Source organism: Epinephelus lanceolatus, chromosome 19, assembly GCF_041903045.1.
Source record: "Epinephelus lanceolatus isolate andai-2023 chromosome 19, ASM4190304v1, whole genome shotgun sequence".
Classification (NCBI taxonomy): domain Eukaryota; kingdom Metazoa; phylum Chordata; class Actinopteri; order Perciformes; family Serranidae; genus Epinephelus; species Epinephelus lanceolatus.
The window spans coordinates 10,149,528-10,168,063 of record NC_135752.1 but is presented as its reverse complement, the minus strand read 5'-3'; the positions used below and the strand labels follow the sequence as shown (position 1 = coordinate 10,168,063).

Sequence of the window (18,536 nt, the reverse complement as noted above, 5' to 3'; positions counted from 1 at the left end):
AATATCATCTATATTTTGAATAACTGAGTTGTCATTTCCAACAATGTATGTTATTATATTATTTGTATGGGTTTGTAACAAATGATCATAGTAAACTGCCCATTCATACTTAATGTTAACTTGTTGTCCATTTCCAACACTGCAAAAACAGGCAAATAATCACTTACATCAGTTACTAATAGTCCACTTTTTTTATCTTTCCATCAGTTATATTTACAAAGATATTATCAATCAATGTTGCACTATCCTTTGTTATTCTGCTAGGCTTTACAATTAATGGATAAACACTCAAACTAAACATAATATTTACAAAATCAGCAGTTTTCATATGATCATTAGATTTTAGCAAATCAATGTTGAAGTCACCACAAACCAGAATCACCTTATCATTATGTTTTTCATATAACTCAGAAATCTTCTTATTAAACTGATCAATACAGGACCCCGGTGCTCTAATTTCAATGGTAACACATTCCATTAGATTATCAATAACAGTTGTTATATTGTCCCCCCCCCCCCCCCCCCCCCCCCCCCCCGTTGGCCCTATTTTGCCAAAACATTTCGTAACCCTCTAATCCATCCTGCAGCTCTTTATTCTAGCTCTATTACACTACATCTTTGCTGAAACTGTTGAAGGTAATCTTTGATTTTGGAGAAGTTACTGTAGAGACTTCTACTATTAAAGTGGATCACAGAAAAGCCCTTTCAGGATGGAACTTGTCCTCAGAATAATACCCACAAGTCATTCTAATGTCCTGGTAGAAGTGGGTCTCTGGGTCAATGTCATTTTCTAACTCATAATGTTTGTGAACTTGAAAGTCAAAAGGCTTGAAATCATTATATTCATACATTCTCTTATACCAGATTTGTCACTCACAAACAATATTTTGCCTCATATCACAGTGATATCAAACGATTTTTACACTGGTCTTTGTTCATATGTCATTCACAGCCTTATTTTCTTATTTTTAAAGTGATAAATAGAGACATTTATGTAAGAGGTAATTCCTCTGGAAAAACTTTGACTCTTAACATGTCAGTAAAATGAAACAAGAATTTTGAACCTGGCTTTATCCAATGTTCAGATTTCTGTTCTGGACATTTACAAATCAGTGCATATTTAATTTGCATATTTTAACATAACAACTCAGAAAACTTGTAATACCAAAAATATTAGTAATCAACTGGGTGAGATCTGATCGTGATATCTATAACTGAAAAAACATCTTTAGTGTCTCCAGTTAATATAGTGGTTTATATACTGTTATGTATATTGTCATATATGTATATATATTTAAATGACTACCTCTCTGTTCTGCAGTCATCATCCATGACTTCATGACTACTGCAAGTACTACAAAAATGGCCACTATAATTACAACTAATGATAATAATGATCATAATCACCAACCAATGGGTCTTTTGGTAAAATTTATTTCTCAAGTGTTTAAGTGATACATGTTTCCAGGGATTGTCTTAACAATGATGTATTCCTCCCCCCCAACAACCAGGAGAGTAAATGAAAAGAAATTTTGTATTTAACTTACTTTTCACACAAACTGTACAATATGTGAATATACTGTAGCACAAGGGATAAAAATGTTCAACTTGAGTACCCTTGATCAGAACCAAACTTTTTTCACCAAGTACCAGAAACAGACAAAAGGATTACTATCAGTAATACTTCAGTAAGACTTCATACTTCCACTGCTTTTTAAATCAAAGATTTATCATCTCTAAAATCACATTCATTTCCTTTAAAAACATCGTCCCATGTGCTTCGATTCTCAGACCCTGAACACGTCAACATTGTCATCAGTGGGTGCTACTCTGGAGGAGCCAGCTTCAGGAGAGATACATTTCATGCTCCAAGACATATGAAGGCATTTCATACAATCAAATATACTGATTAAAAACAGTCAGTGAAACTGGTGTTTTACATAACATTTGCAGAAGCAATCACAGAGACTAAGGCAGATAAAAGGGGAGTCATAATAAAAGACCAGCTACAGTAAATGAAATGAATAGCACTATGTGCAGCAAGACGTGTTTGAGTGGCATGAGTCATCTTATGTTCCATAAGTGGCTCTCTTTGAGTGGTCCTTCCAGTTTTATTTTCCTTTCTTTTGCTCAGAAAATGGAGAAACCAATGAAAAGGAATGTGGTAGAGAATAGACATGAACCAGAATACAAAAACATGGAGGGCCCTTTAGTTCAACCTTCATCTTTTGTGGTGTTATCCTCTAGATCCTCATCACTGTCTAAATCACTGTGGAGCCTCTTGGCCATGGTATTTCTGCTTCTCTCCTCCTTATTCCCTTTCTTTAGCTGGACTGGTAATGGTTTCACTGGTTACAAAAACACAAAAAAGGATGAGTCTATTTTCAGTTCATCCAAAAGTCAAGTTTTTAAACACAAGAGCATCCAGCAAACAGTAATTATACAGATGATCATTTTTAGCCAGACAGTGTGGGTCCTCATCTTCTTTTTGCTTTCCTGTGATCATTGTAAAAACACACAACCCCTCCTGATGTTAGCGTTTTAACTCTCACCTGCTGATGGAACAAATTGGTCTTCAGCTCCACCGCCATTATCGCTGTGACTGGCGCTAACCGTCTCTTTTTGTTCCTCGTCTGTGACAATTCGCTGTCTTGCGCTCTCGAAAACAGACTTAATGACAATTGAATCCTCATAGATCTGCAGAGGTAAACAAACAAACACACACAACCCTCCACGTACATAAACTGCATGGATCCTTCACCACATCGAGATCCAACCCATTTACGACTACAATAATAAAATGGAGACTGTGAAAAATAATTTTGTTGCATTTCAATGAAGAATTTTTTGGGGCTCACCTGAGATCCCTCCAGGTTATAGGTCTGAGCATTGTGACACAGGAGGAAAATATCCTTCTCCAAATCCCCAACACTTCTGTACTTGTGGTTACGCACACGTTCCTGTGAAGCAGAGTCAGTATTAAAACCTCAATGTGACAGTCACAATAAGTAATCAGCAGAAGAAAGACAGGATTTCCCCATAAGAAAAAAACAAAAAGTACATTCCCAAAAAACAAAGACACAAACCCACACAAAGTCTCACAATAATTGAATCTCCCATTTTTAAGCAATAATTCAAAATTTGACAGTTACTCATTTGCTTCCTTGCTGACTTAGATGAGAGGATGAGGACCACTCTCATGTTCACACCTGCCCACCACATCACCACACAAAAGGAAGCGTGCACCTACTACTAGCTTACCTAGCACCATTGATCTTGGTAATGTTACAGCTCAGCTGAGGAGGACACCATCAGTGTTACATCTTGTGCTGTCACGAGCACGAACCTCTCATCAGTGAGTAGATGCACTCTTCCTTCTGCACAGTGATACAGTAGGCGGGTGTACTTTGGTAGAAAGTTAATAGTTCCTACATGAAACTGCTCACAACAAGGCCTGTGGATTACCTTGAGTAACCTGGTTATAATTTCTGGAGAGAGACACTTCTATTGAGTTTCTCGACCATATTTTTGGCACTTACAGTAAGCACCACAAGCTGAGTGCCATCTAGTTCCATTATATCAGAGAAAAGGCAAACATCTTTACAGCTGGTATCTCCAACACTCGGCATCTCACTTCTCAAAACAATCTAGACTGATAAAACGTACTACAGGTAAAAGTTAAAATATGTGTTTTTGTTTTTGGGTGAACTGTCTCTTTAAGCTGATTATCTTAGCATAAAGACTGGCAACAGAGAGAAACTGCTAGTCTGGCTTTGTCCAGAGTTAGACAAAATCTACCAACCAGCACCTCTAAAACATATTCATTAACACATATTGTTTGTTTAATCCATACAAGGGCTGAAATTTGGGTGGGGCACTATTTCTTGGCTGGGCCCAGTGACTTCCTGGAGTCTCCACTGGTTGCCTGGCAACATCGCAGTGCCAACAAAACAACTCTCTGTAGCTGCATAGTTAATACACATGAAAGTGGCAACAATGTTCTCATCGAACTCAGGCTGCATTCACACCAAATCCGGCGTCAGGGCCAAAACACCATTACCCCCGTTCATTCAGAATATGGGTAGTGAACCAAGGCTGCAGTTCTGGGCCTGAGAGGTCCTCCAGTCCACATGAACAATACTGTCACTATTTTTTAAACATTACAGTAAGTAAAAGACATTAGGTATGTTGGCTATTAACAGTGTGTACTATCCTACAAAGGAGAGCGCTTGCTTTGTTTGTGTGTGAACACAAGTTTGTCTTTGTGGCAGTAAAGATACCACAGTAACGATCATCAACAGGAATTCTACAGGTCTTTTAAACCAACATACAAACTGACTGAAGATTCAACAGACTTACTGGAGACAAATACAGAGTCGCTGAGATGGGGATATTGTTTATTTTATGGTTTGTGTCCACCCTCCACTCCCCCACACACGCCATTTAAGTGACACTCCCACACCTCCGCACAACCCTGTAGCTAAACGCCACAACATCTGATGTGGTGTAAATGAAATTTTAAACAGCAAATACATGTATTTCCCAAAGTGTTGAACCAATTAATGGAATGTAGCGGTGAGGTTGCAGATTGCAATCAACTATATACCCCTCCCCTCAGTCGGCATGTAAAGAACCTACAAAGGCCTTCAGGTGACGTAAAAATGCAAAAGGCTCTATTAAGAGTTTCAGTGCTAACTATAGTTACTTTGAAGGTTTTTTTCATACTGATACACATTTCAGAAGTACATCATCCATTTGGCACCGCACTGTAGGCTACCTAAGCACTATTTATATCATTTTCTTAATCAGTATTTATTTAATAAAAGAAGCGTTTGAATATTTAATACAGATACTAGTGTGTCTTTTGATGTATTATGTATCAGCTGGAGTTTCATCTCCCTTTATTTGAGATTCTCTCAGCAGATAAGATAACAGTGATATCTGTATGTGAGTTCTGAGGGTGTTCAGTGACACGTACCCTGATCCTTCTGAAGTCGACAGGCTTTCGGATCAGCTCGTAGTACTCAGGTACCTCCTTCTTTGAGGGGAGCTGCACAAAGCCTTTGCTGATCTGTCGACCCAACCTGGAAGTACAACGTGATAGTTCATGTGAATTCACTTTATCAAGAAAGTGTCTGAAAAGCACATCAGCATGTGATTGACATTCATGGGACTGGCAAATGTAAGCAAGATTAGCATTAAACTCCAGCACCACTGTGCATAAGTGCAGCCTCACTGAATTACTCACATGACTGTACACTCTTAGTCCTGTTACAATATTCCACCACACAGACTACTTGCTAAAGAGAAAAATCAGATTAATATTGGACATTTTGAGGAACTGTATAATCAGCTTGTTTTATCGGGATAAAAAATAAATAAATGTGAGCATGAAAAAACTGATTTTCTTCTGTATTTTGGGTTAATGATAAATTAGGCTCGGCAACGTAACAATGTTAATATTAACTCCATGATATAAGACTATCGTTTTAATTATGTGTTGTCTTTTCCTAGTGTTAAAGGCTGCATTACAGTTAAGTGATGTCATTTTTTGAACATATAAGGCTATTTTAGATGTTACATTTGCCTCTACCACAGTCATGAGTCATTATATCCACATTACTGATGAATATTTATCAAAAATATTAAGTAAGTATTTTGTGAAAGCACCAATAGTCAACCCCACAAATCATCAGAATATCACAGCCCAGTTGCCAGAAGACATGTTGGCAGAGTACGTCTTGCAAACCACGAATATGTTACATTTGTTCATTCGTTTATACGTGAAGTAGGCTATGTAAAGTGATGTAGAATATGAGCTAACTGTATCATTCGGAGCTGGCAGGGATGGTGGATGGCCAATGCATCCTCATCCCATCTTGACAAATATCGCCGCTTGTCAGTGGACTTTCACATCTACATATTACGCACTAGGTGTCCTCCTGCATCTGTTGTTGACATTCCAGGACGCTGTGTCAATTTACACTTGTTACATGCATCGTATCTTTTCAAAATAAACTTCTGTTTTCACAGGACACGTACAGTTTCTGCTTGTTAGTCTTTTTTTCAAAATAAACTTAAAATGTTAGTAAAACACTTCGTATTTACGTTTATTTCCTTGTGCAACAAAAGTATGTGGTTCAATTAAGGAAAAAAAATATAATGGTTTGGCTTTACATTCACACGTGAAGCAAACAGCGGGCTCCTGCGTGAAAGTCCGGAGTGTGTTGGACTCCTCCACTGCCCCTCACACCCAGCTGACAGGGACTTTCCAGCTCCTTATATTACCTTTTTACTGGCAGCGTTTCAAATTGCACAGTAATCTCGAACTGATGCTATTCCGGCAGCATTATACTGTAACACCACCCGGCGAGGTACAAAAAGTGCCTTTCTGTGTCAGTGCCTGACGCCCAAATCACTGACGAAACTGTGACATTTGACAACTTGGAAATTAGAGAATGGGCTGATATAAACTTGGGACCAGTGGATCGGGCAGTTTAGGTAAGCTTGTTAGAAAATATCAGACAGGCAGGTCATTAACTGACAAAGCACCATTCTGAGTTAGTTTAACTTACAGAAATATTGTGCAATAGTCCACCTTCCACCTTCTCTTCTTCTCTCTCTGTCTCTCTTAAACACACACAGCAAGCTGCTTTATAATCAGTGCTACTGCACTCAGGGTTTTTGATTTTTGACCAGGAAGTCCAAAATATTTAACTCTCTGGTCATAATGTCTGTTCAAAAATAGAATATAAATATATAAATATAGAGAATATGTAGACCTAATATCATGTCCTAGCAGCAAGCAAGCATCTCTCTGTCTGAACTGAATCTGTTATATGCATCCCTGTTATGTCATGTAAACAAACCACTGTACCTATCAGCTGTGTGCTCATGTAAACAAACCACGTTGAATATCAGCTGTGAGCTCAAGATCAAACTTAAGATGTAACCACTTAAAAGATGGGTGAGCAGGCTTCTTGTTGTCTTCCCACATTTGTACTTCCCAAACACAAAACATGTCTTATATTGTGACAGGCATTATAACCAACAGCAGTAGGTTGTTGTTAGTGATGGTCATTGACAGAAACTTTTAGCTTTGGTTTGCAGCTTTGCAAATCATGTTCAGGTGATTGATTAACACATATGTTTCTTGGTTGGGCAGGGCAGATTGGCTCTCATAACGGGCCGGGTTAGTGACAGTTTTAGAAAACCCTGACCAGCGCCTCACTAACGACCAAGCTGCAGACCACTGCAGACCGCTGTTTGAGACCAAGGAACAACACAACCAGATGTGATTTAGTGAGTCTTTGCTTTGTTCCAGTGGCTTTTTGGCACCAAACATGCTGCTTTGTAGCGACCCATTGCTGATGCTTGCTCCAATGGGAATAGTGCCACAGACAGCATTTATTTTTTTACTGAGAAGAGGCTGCTTTTCCAGCAGGGATTGTGAATTCAAAAGTTTTTTAAAGGTCCAGTGTGTAGAATATAAGGGGACCAGAATTGGAATGTAACACAATAAGTATGTCTTCTTTAGTTTTTAATTACCTGAAGAAAAAAAAATTGTTGTGCTTTCTTAACCTTAGAATGAGCCGTTTATATCTACATAGGACGCGAATCCTCTTGTACGGAGATTGCCATGTTGCATAACCATGTCTCAACAGTAGCCTATAACGTACAAACCAAACGCTGGCTCTGGGTAGGGCCAATTGCGGTTTTGGATTTGCCACCACAATTAGCGGCCCCTCTGCAATAAGAGTGTTAAAAAAACACTGATTTTTTAAATGTGAAACTGCTTTACACAGTGTTATACCAGTTTAAATCATCGGGTCTGTTTATTTTGGAGAGAAAGAGACCTCTGCAGATAATTCATCTCCTGCGAAAAACCTCCTGAACATCTGGATCTTAAATTATCATAAAAAAAGGTGAGCACACATTAGCAGGTGCTGGGCCAACAGCCCATCTCTGACATGCCAAACTTTATCAGAGAAACACTGATTTGTGACATGAAACTGCTTTATTCCGTGTTTTTACTGGTTTAAATCACCAGGTCTGTTTGTTGTGAAGAGGAGGATACCTCTATGGAGGATTCAGCTCCCGGTGAAAAACTTCTGAAAGTCTGGATCAGCAATAAGATGAACACACATAAAGTTATCAGAGAAAAAAGGTGGACGCACATTAGCATTGTGAAGCTAGCGGCTGCAACGTGCCAAACAGTGTTGGAGAAACACTGATTCGTAACATGAAACCGCTTTATTCAGTGTTTTTACTGGTTTAAATCACCAGGTCTGTTTGTTTTGGAGAGGAAGAGACCTCTGCAGATAGCTCAGTACCTGGTAAGAAACACTGAAGGGACAATAAATACTGAAGGGACTCTAACCGGGAGAAGTTTCAGCTTGTCCCAATCTGAAATCCTCACGGCTAGATCCAGCTAAATCCCCCTAAATCGTACACACTGGACCTAACCACAGCCTTGTTGAAAAGTAAAGTTTCAATATATCTACTACATAATAACATGCAACCATAACATATCCATGGTTTGCAGAAACATATGCTGCCAATATTTTGTCTGGCATCTGGGTTGAATATTGATACTGAGGTATGTGGTCAAAAATATCATTAAGTATCATCAAATATCATTATTTGATTTTCTCAATATTGCCCAGCAATACAATGAATTCATGTTCATTTGTTTGGGATAACAATAAATCTAGTTGCATAACAGTGTCATTACATGATCCAAAAAGAAGTGAGCGCCCTCACCCGTCCTTGTAGTTGATAACCATATCTACCAGTGTGCTCAGCGTTCTGGTGAGTTCAGGTGGGTTCGGAGGCAGTTTCTCAGCAGGTGGACGTCCTCGCTTCCTTTTGACTTTTTCACCAGTTTCCTGCGTGGCCTGCAGTTCTTTCTCTCCATGTTGTTCACTTTTACGTTTCTTCAGAGTGATGTCCTCTTCCATCTCCTCCAGGGTACCGTTTGCTCCTGCCTCAGGCTGCGGGAAGAGGGAGCGACACCTAACAAACTTAAACAAACTTGTAGCACTGGGGTTAGGCGAATGAAACACTGTGGTATAAAAATATGTACCGTTTATACTGAAAGCCTGTGAGGCACTTCCCTTGTTGTTCAGTTTATACCTCAGCATTACAAGGACAATAATAACTGGGGAATGGGAGGGGAAATGGAGAACTGTGACCGATTTCCATTCTAAACTCTTCCTTCCCATTTCTTGTAACTTTCATATTGACAGTTGGGACGCTCACAAACTACATGTTTTCGAACATTCATTTTCCACTGAGAGAGAAACCTGAAGCACTTCAGACAGCAAGCTATAGAATCCAATCCCAAAACCCTAAAATTAAAGCACTCACAGTCTCCAGCTAATTAGCAGTACTGGCTGGAGTTTAAGCATTCAGAATTACAGAGTATGGTTTTGTATTCAAATGAAAGAGCGTTCATTTATTTATTACAAAAGCATATGAATTTGCATGGACTGAAGCGACCCAACTGCTGTGCTGTCTCTGCAAATTTAGGACAGATTATTTTATCTGGAGGCTTTGATGTCAGATGATTATCGAAGGGAGGCAGAGTTTTTTAAAATGCACAATGGATGCGAATACGTTTGACACATTTGGAGAAGCCATGTTATACCAAAGCACAGAGTCTAAAAATGCTAATAAAGCAATAAATATTAACCCATATTTCCCTGGTTTTGCACAAAAAAGAGACAGAAACATAATTTTAGGTGCGCAGTGATCGAGAAAGGATGCCACTGCTGCATCCTGAGTTATTTTCGACCATTTCATCGCTCGTTTTCAAATATCTGCTGCAACCACTGTATTTCCCACAAAGGCAATTAGAGGCCAGAAACATGAGTATGCATGCAGCAAGAGCAGCTCCAGCAGCAGCAGCAGGAGCAGCAGCAGCAGCAGCAGCAGCAACCCGGCTGGAGAGGAGAGGGAGGAAATAGAGAAGGCATGCTGTCCAATCTGAACAGAATATTGATGCATCAATAGTACACACACTAGCATTCAAATCATATAATAAAGCATGCACTTGTGGAAATGTATTTCTCAAGGACAAAGATGAAAGCATGCTGAATGACTGTATATTGCACACAGTGGTCTGAGGAACAGGATGCAGAATTATTACTGAAAATAATTTCATCCAAGCCTAGAGAAAGAAAAGGACTGATGGTGGCAAAAAAGCAAACAAAACGCATGCCTGCACTCCCGAACCAAAAATACATGGCAGAGAATTGAGTTAGAGGAGACAACAACACTACAGAGGTAACAATAGAAATCCTGTTCATCATCGCTCGGCTCAAATGAAGGCTTTAAAAGCCCCGCTGCTCTCTCTAAGGGGCTGCAATCGTTCCAGCGGAATACAGGAGGGATAGAGGGTAATCCTCAAAGATGTCTAACACAGCTGAGAGCTGCCTGATTGACTGTACATGTGTGAGTGGAAGGGTGTCAGTGTGTGCATGTGATGCTCCATGCCTGTGCTATCTCCTAACAAGCCAGCCTCTTTCCTGACTAATCTGGCAAAGATTCCCTCTCATCTGTTACAACACACACCTACACACCCCCTCTCTCCCCCCCCCCGCTCTCAAACACACACACACACACACACACACACACGTGCGCGCGCACACGCTTACACAGACAGACGGGAATAAGCTCACAGAGATACTCGCTCTCTTTCCCTGGCTCGCGCGCACGCACACACACACACACACACACACACACACACACACATTTTATCCATCTCTTCCTCTCTTCCCATGCGATGTAGCCTGGCTGAATCCTGAGCCTGAGAAGAAAGACATGGAGGAGGATATTTACCTGAGTGCAGTCTGCAGGCTGGCTATCAGGATCGGCTGCAGCTGTGGGGGAGAGAATTAGCAAGCCAGCATAGCGGCGAGCTGCTAGTCTCTTCATCAGCTGATCACTCAGAAGCAGAGCCCAGAAGGGGGGAGAATAAAAGCGCTATGTTTTCATATACAAATCAATGGGCTGGGGGAAAATAGAAATGCCATACCCATCTCCTGGCTGCGGCTCTCCGAAGTCTTTTTCCTGACTCTGGAAGGCCCCGAGCTTGTCTCCCTCTGCATGTTTTTAATATCGACTGCTGCCAGACGGCTTTTTTTTTTCTCTTCCTACCCCGCTGTTAAAGTTATCGGGTCCATTTTTTTTTTAATTTTTTTTTAAATGCTGCGTTGCATTTCAGAGGGAACGGGATGTCAACAACTGCAGGGATCTTAGAAACACGAGTCCAGCCTGCAGCAACACGGGACGTGCATATGTGGGCACTTCATACAGCGTGCACGTGTGTGCAAGCGCGCAATCGCCACGGGAGACGGGGGTCATGTCCCCGCCAATGTATAAATATGGAAACGTTGCTCCCCCTCCTTCTCCAGTATTTATAATGACCAGACACGTCATCAGAAATAAATGTATTAGTTCACCCCCATTGTTAAACCCACTCCAAGTTTCACTCAGTCACGTGTCTTTTGGAAACTCTGCCTGCAGTTGATTTGTTACCAAACTCTGTCGCAAACCGACCATCAACTCTAAAACATGCATGTGCGTCGAGGCGCAGACTGTCTCTGGCGCATGGTCCCAATAACTCCGTGTACTTTTGCTCTGTGTTTTAATGAACATCTGACATGTAGCTGATGATCAAAGAGAAACACAAAGCGTTTGGTCGTTATTACAAAAGGTGGACTTCGCGCCAGACGTGTGCGCATTTGGATACAAACAGCCAGACTGACCAGTCAGACAGTTGGTGACTTCCAGATTCCAGATTGCGTCAGATTATCTAAAGAGCCACACCGACCTACTGATTCTGTTGTGATGAGTATAGCCAAATAACCATCACTGACACACACACACACACACACACATATATATATATATGTGTATATATATATATACACACACATACACACACACACACACACACCCTACTCGCTCCCCCAGTATTTCATGTCTAAGATTTCCTGCTTGTTTGTGTGCAGCCGCAGAATTCCAGCAGGGTGATTAATGCATTAATATGGACTCAGATTACACTCAATTTCTGTGCCAAGACAGCAACAGCAAGGAAAAATGTCTCTGTAACACTGAGCTGCTGAGCTGTAACAATTGCAGCAATAACAGTGGACTTTTTCTAGTTTGGGCTGAAGTTCAAACACATCTGGTTTCTGTAAATCAATTAGGGTTTTCTTTCCCTCAACATAAGCTAGAAAACAGCACACAAAGTCAGAACTCACACCACAGGAAATTAAAGATAGACAAGAAAACAGGATAGAAATAAAAGATCCTGTTGCATGTTCTTCAAATGAGATCAAACTCACAATGAAGAGCGCCGCCCCTTTGTAGGATGCAGAGGCTTGTGTGGCTGGAATTCTGTAGAAGCAAGAGAAATCATGATACACATGAGTTGAACAGGCGGTCCACAGCCGTGCTGTCATACCAGGCAGCTAAGTCAGTCTTGTAGCAGCTGGCCAAGGCTATTTGTCATACTTAAATTTAGCAAAGTGTGTTTCTTACTCTTTAAGCCCTACAGGTCTTCATGCCGAAATAAAAACAGCTTTCAATTTAACTGTATTAAACACGTTGAACCTTTTTTATATTAAAGCCCCTGAAAATGTGCTTTCACTTCCTAGGTATTTCTTTATAACTGAATAAGCATCAAAGGTAAGGGGGGGGGGGGGGGGGGGGGGGGGGGTGGGGGGGGGGGGGGGGGGGGTGGGGGGGGGGGGGGGGATCACAACATTTGATTTTTTCCAACTGAGCTCCACCCATTTCAAAGAGAAATAACCAAAATTGTTCCTGCACTGGCAGAAAATAGTGTTTTCTTGTAGGACAACATTGCTCATTGTAAGATCCTGCATGAAAAATTTTCAGAGCCTTTAAGTGACTCTGGCAATACATCTTATGGTGGCCACTTGCTGCAGTTGAGCAAGTTCATTGTAAATCTAAAGCTCACATTAAATGACTCTCTCTCACACTCTGTTGGTATGACCTCATTTACCAGTTGATAACACGTCAAAGATACAGCAAACATGATTTAATCAATAGAGATGAAGTCTGTAATGAACAATTAAAGGTCTAACTGAGATCACATTAAGTCATCTGCTTTTGCAGTAAAAATAATGTCAAAATCTTTTTTTAAATGCATTATTATTTTACATGGACGAAAAGAAAGGTCTGGGGAAATATTAGCAATGCACTTCCAAACTTTTTTTCTTAAAGCAGAACACACAATATGTGATTTACAGAGCAGATACGTATGCTGGTGTGGACAAAAAAAAACTACAATACACAGTAAGCTGTAATGGGATATGACAGGATGATACATCATGTCTTTTATTATATGGAAGACATTTGTGTATTCATAACTTCATAACAAAAAAATGTAAGTTTTTCTCGCATGCCTCCACGGTGAAATGAGAATCCAAAAAGGCAAACTTTCTTAATGAATTGAAGTAGAATGAATCTGCCTTTAACAACTCCCAAACTATAAGTCTCAGTTATCCAGTCGTAGTCTCAGCATTTAAAATACTTCTGAATAAACTGTCTCGCATATGGGCGAGAAGTGTGCCTGCGCAGTTTATGTGTAAACGTTTTAAATCGTAGGGTTTAAACACAAATGCTTATTTGGAAAGTACTGGTACCCTGGCTGGATAAATGAGACTTGGATTACACTGCACGAGTTGTGTGAATGTTTGTAGATTGATGTTTCTATATAGTTTTGCCATTGTTAAATGTGGACCCCTTTCACTCCAAGTCATCAAGAATTTTCTCAGTGTTGGGACTCTCCGTCTACCATAGAATAGAGGCACGCAAGGAAAACACCCCCCCCCCAAATTCAGTGTAACATTAGTAACTGATATACACATGATCATTTGGGGGGTTAGGTGTTCCTTTAAGGTGGGACATGATGTACAGCAGAGGAATTAGACACAAACCTTGACATATTCACAGAGACAGGGAGCACCACTTCTAGGCTTGAAATAATAAATGATTGGCCAACAAATTAATCATTAGCCAGCAAACGTCAAGAACATGCAACATGCTGTACTGTAAACAGGAGCGCTGTGCACACTGAAACAACACTGTTTGTGGATGGTATTTCTTGGCTCAGTGTACACAAGGATTTCCCTTGCATGCCACCAGTATCACATGACAGTTGTAATTGTTTTAAATAATGAAAAATGAAGGGTGCCTTCATTATCTTTTTATTTTTTTGCTTTTGAAGATGACTTATATGAAAATCTATTCTTGCATGTAATAAGGTGTTGTGAAGTTTCGACTCAAAGAGCGTGCTAATGTAAAGTGACTGGATTAGATGAAACAGAGATATCATTTCAGTGTTATGTTCCCAAGAACCACTTGCTCAAAACTGCTGCTCGTTACCATGGCAACAGCAAATTTTGATGGTGGACCTTGTATATTGTATTTTATTGCTGTTGCTGGGAAATGACTCAGAGTGCTCTCAGTCACACATGCTCTCAGTAATGGGACACAGTAACATGCTGGGGGGGGGGGATCATGAGGAATGACAACATAATTTCATACATCTACTCCGTCTTTTCATGGAAGCTTTCTATCTTCTACACCCAATTACAGCTTTCAAAACCTTTGCGAAGGAGGCAAAATGTAAATCGTGCAGAAAACAAGAGCAAAGGGATGGAAACCCATCTCACTATGTCACTGCATGTTTTACACACACTTTGGAATAAATACAGGAAAAATTCAAAAACTGGTCTATGTCTTATTTAAAGATTTCTTATAATTTATACCTTATCACATATTCATTCACCATCAGTGTTCTTATGTAAAATTGAACATAGTGATAATCTCCATTGCAGGGCTGATACAGAACCAAATTACTGTTCCACATTTAATTCTAACATCACCCCACAAACTCTTTTCTCTGGCTAGCTCCTATGGAATATTCATTACAGCAGCCTGCACTGCACCATGGCACAGGTTATTCTGAAAGTTTGATAAATTCTTTATAGCTGATTCAAAGCTGAAATTCAGTTTTAATTTGCAGTGGTGTGAACACAGATGGAGCCAAGCCTACTTTGATCAGGCTGTGATTTCAAGACACAAAGCCAACTAACAATGAGCCGGTCGTTTATATCCGCCTTCTGAAAAGATGCTTAAAATATAAAGTATGCTTGCTGTGCTGTCCTTATGAGATAGTCAATAAAAGCTTACTGAAAGAATAATGGTCAAACAAGTGGGGACAGGATGGAAACAGAGGGGAGGTGAAAGAAAAAGAGCGGCAAGAGAGGCAAGGAGTTTCTGTCTTACAGGAGGAGCAGAGAGCTGTGTGTCAAGGGATGAATCAAACTGGTGTCTGCCCGACTAAAAATAGGAGAAAGTTTCAAGAGCCATGTTTTTCCAACTGGTTGAGTCACTAAGTATGAGCAATGTGAGAAAACATCCATCAAGAAACCTGCTGAAATCAAAACCTGTTGAATGTAGAGAGAAAGAATAAGTGCTCCACAAAAAGCTTTAACACACTTTTCAGAGTCTCTGTGTACCTTTTTTGGAGCTGTCTTTGCTTCACTTGATCAGCAGCCAACATTAGAACAGGTAAGAAATAAACCGAATAAAACAATCCTGAGGTCACCTTACTCAGTGTAGCACAATGTCAAGAGTTTTGTTAATTAACATCTCTTCTTGAAATTGATATAATAGATGCATTACTTACATAAAATGTGATTTAACAGAAGTCACTGTAAATGTTTAACACATTAACTACTACATTTTAAATTGAAGATTGTTTCAAATTCAACAGAGAGAGAGAAAGAGTTGCAGTCAGTGATGAGAAATCACTTTATTCATAGCAGAGAAGACACTCAGCTGGCTCAGCCTCCATCAGGGTCAGAGCTATCCATAGTAATGTAGGCTCCACTTAAAGAACAAGTTTGACATTTTATGAATTACACTTATTCACTTTCTTGCTAGATGAGAAGATGAGATTGATACCAGCGGCCCATTAGCTTAGCTTAGCTTAGCATTAAGACAGGAAAAAGGCAGAAACAGCGAGCCTAGTTCATTCTAAAGGTAAAAAGAAATCTGCTTACTGGCACCTCTAAAGCTAAGACACTATATATCATTTGCCCGATCTGTACCGAACCAAGCTAGCTTCATGTTTAACAGCCCTATATGAGCAATATCAATCTTATCGTCTAAGCAAGAAAGCAAAGACATGCATTTCCCAAAATGCTGAAAATTGCTTTACAGTACATGCCATCAGCAACACAACCTCCTATGTGTGGCACTGTTTACACCTGGTATTGACATGTGTCTGATCAGATCACAGGTGGACAGCTCTGAGTACAGGTGTGAATCATAAACTATGAAAATAATGGAGGCAGCTACTGTGATGTAACCAATAGGTTACATCAATAGGTTACATCACAGTAGCTACCTGGCCTTCCCTTTATTATGCATAACTTACAGCTTTAATAAAATGTCAACAGGGGAGCTGTAATAAGAATTACTTCCTGTGCCGCTGTCATGAATGAGGAAATTAGCTTTAAGGACCAAAACTGTAGCATGGGGGTCTATGGGGATTTACTGACTTCTGGAGCCAACCCCTGAGAAAATGAATGAGAAAATCAATGCCCTGCATGTAGCCCTGTGATGAAATAAGATTTTATCCATTTTGAATAGTAAAAAATATAACATAAAATGATAATATGGGACAGTCAATGTTGGCATAGTGGCAGACTGTCGTAGAGAATTCAATGTATGAGAAACACTGCACAATCTCCTGCAGTTCGTCCCATTGAACCAAACTATAACTGGCGCTTAAAGGCTAGTTCACATTACACGATTTTCAACCCGATTTTGACGTCGCAGAGGAACTTGAGAGCCACCTTGGGTTGGAGGTGAGTTGGCAGATAGTCTGCCACAACTAGTCCTCATGTGTCAACAAGCCTACGAGCAAGTCGCCCCCTTGTCTGTGACTGGGACTGGATATCTGGCATGCTAGAAAACTGGAGAAGTCTGACACGACTGACAAAGAGCATCAGCCAATGAGAGGCGGGATACATCCCAAGTCAGCACCCAGGAGGACGGAAGAAATGTGAGGAGGACAAGCAAGCAGGCAAGCAACAGCAACAATGGCGGCATCCACAGGATCACGGGGAGAGCGTTGTATTTGGACCCAGGCCCTGGAGGCAGATCTGATTCAACACTGGGAAGAATATCCATGCCTTTACGATGTGTTGTCTCCAAGTTAAAAAACGTAGTTTGGTGACGTCACCACATTATCTGGGGCTCTATCGGCGAGGGCTTGGTGGAGAAATCTTGTGGTGTGCACACACAGGTCATAACGCAGTTGGCGAGACTCCCGATGACAGAAACACACGTTGCCAGATATGAACACTCAAAAGATTATGATAGTCTCCGTGACGCAAAATCGGGGTGAAAATCATGAAATGTGTACTAGCCTTAAGTGTGTGTATAGCATGACAAACCTCCCGTAGATTACAAAAAAACAAAGCATTTGGTCTTTGCAAACATAAATAATGTACATGTTCAGTTGTGTTTAGAGTGAGGAATTGAGATCTGATCACAACTGGTCACTCACGCATGTGGAGATGCATTCTAATGCCAGGTGTGAACAGACAGATTTAGAGCTGTCCACTTGTGATCAGATCACACAAGACACATGTTGGTACCAGGTGTAAACAGGGCCCTAGAAAGAGAAGTGCTGCAGTTATGTGTACTTGTATGTAGCAGTAGATTTGGTGTTTGGTAAAATGACAAAGTGAAACATTCAAAATATCAACATCATGCTTCATAATTTTTCTAATTAAGCAGCACAGATACAGCAAAAGTATCTACTTATAAATACATACTTTTTTATATTACAATAAAAATATGAATGTACAAAATTTACCTATTTTAAGGTTTAATGTTTTTTTTTCTCAGAACAATTGACAAAATCAAGATTATTTGCAGATATTTATGATCTTTTTTAAATTGATTTACATATTTACTCACACATCTTTATGAGTTTGATGCTATTGTATACTTTTTGTATTTTCTTATTTTCTTTTGGAATTATTAATATTTCCAAAAATTTGAGAAACTTTGAGATGACAATATACTGTATAATATATGATTGCAGGGTGCATCAATAACTATTAACGCTTATGAATAAAGAATAGAAATATACTCTGCCATGCATATATTACCTACTTAGCTACAATATACATTAATACACACTATGTAATGTTATACTATGCAGATGCTAGACTAGAAGATGCAGATCATTGGAGAATATCTAGCATTCTGTCAAATGGAAAAAGGAATCAGTTTGACGAATTTGGTATCCAACTATAAGTTCAAAACTGATCCTATTAAAATTCTTCAAAACTGAATCACCTCATGAATAAGATTCAAGACGCAATTATTCAGGCTTTGGGGCATCACCTCATTCAAGGAAATTTCTGCCACCAGAAGAGGAGAGGGACTTGCCACTGTGACGAGCAGCTGCCTGTTAA

General features: G+C 40.0%; 2 protein-coding genes across 6 annotated transcripts in view; both read right to left on the bottom strand.

The window, feature by feature from the left end:
* Positions 1-1,420: 1,420 nt before the first annotated feature.
* On the bottom strand, positions 1,421-12,405 carry LOC117269243 (SWI/SNF-related matrix-associated actin-dependent regulator of chromatin subfamily A member 2). Of its 4 annotated transcripts, XM_078162245.1 has the most exons (7): positions 11,039-11,622; positions 10,843-10,883; positions 8,764-8,993; positions 4,979-5,084; positions 2,859-2,960; positions 2,553-2,697; positions 1,421-2,348 (listed from the first exon to the last, which is right to left on the bottom strand). In XM_078162245.1, exons 1-7 carry the CDS (start codon positions 11,109-11,111, stop codon positions 2,215-2,217), a joined length of 831 nt encoding a protein of 276 aa, XP_078018371.1. In that variant the 5' UTR covers positions 11,112-11,622; the 3' UTR covers positions 1,421-2,214. The 4 variants fall into 4 exon arrangements, with proteins under 4 accessions (XP_078018371.1, XP_078018370.1, XP_033502033.1 ...); XM_078162244.1 differs by lacking the exons at positions 10,843-10,883; positions 11,039-11,622 and adding an exon at positions 12,354-12,405; XM_033646142.2 differs by lacking the exon at positions 10,843-10,883 and having other exon boundaries at positions 11,039-11,611.
* Positions 12,361-18,536, bottom strand: part of LOC117269923 (KN motif and ankyrin repeat domain-containing protein 1-like) — a 20,196-nt gene continuing 14,020 nt past the window's right edge. Inside the window, exons 10-11 of one of the 2 annotated variants that reach the window (XM_078162243.1) lie at positions 18,466-18,529; positions 12,361-12,405 (exon numbers count right to left, since the gene is read on the bottom strand). In XM_078162243.1, coding sequence (XP_078018369.1) covers positions 18,467-18,529 — 63 coding nt within the window. In that variant the 3' untranslated portion in view covers positions 12,361-12,405; position 18,466. Of the gene's footprint in view, positions 12,406-15,833; positions 18,530-18,536 lie in introns of those variants that run through there. The other variant, XM_033647285.2, reaches the window with a different exon arrangement.

Bases quoted from the DNA above. Each gene is read 5' to 3' on its own strand.
- LOC117269243 (XM_078162245.1), bottom strand. From the start codon at position 11,111: ATGCAGAGGGAGACAAGCTCGGGGCCTTCCAGAGTCAGGAAAAAGACT. The intron at 8,994-10,842 runs GTAAATATCCTC...CTCTTCCCGCAG, and splicing joins AGCCTGCAGACTGCACTCAG to CCTGAGGCAGGAGCAAACGG. The intron at 2,961-4,978 runs GTACGTGTCACT...TCTGCTTCACAG, and splicing joins TCGACTTCAGAAGGATCAGG to GAACGTGTGCGTAACCACAA.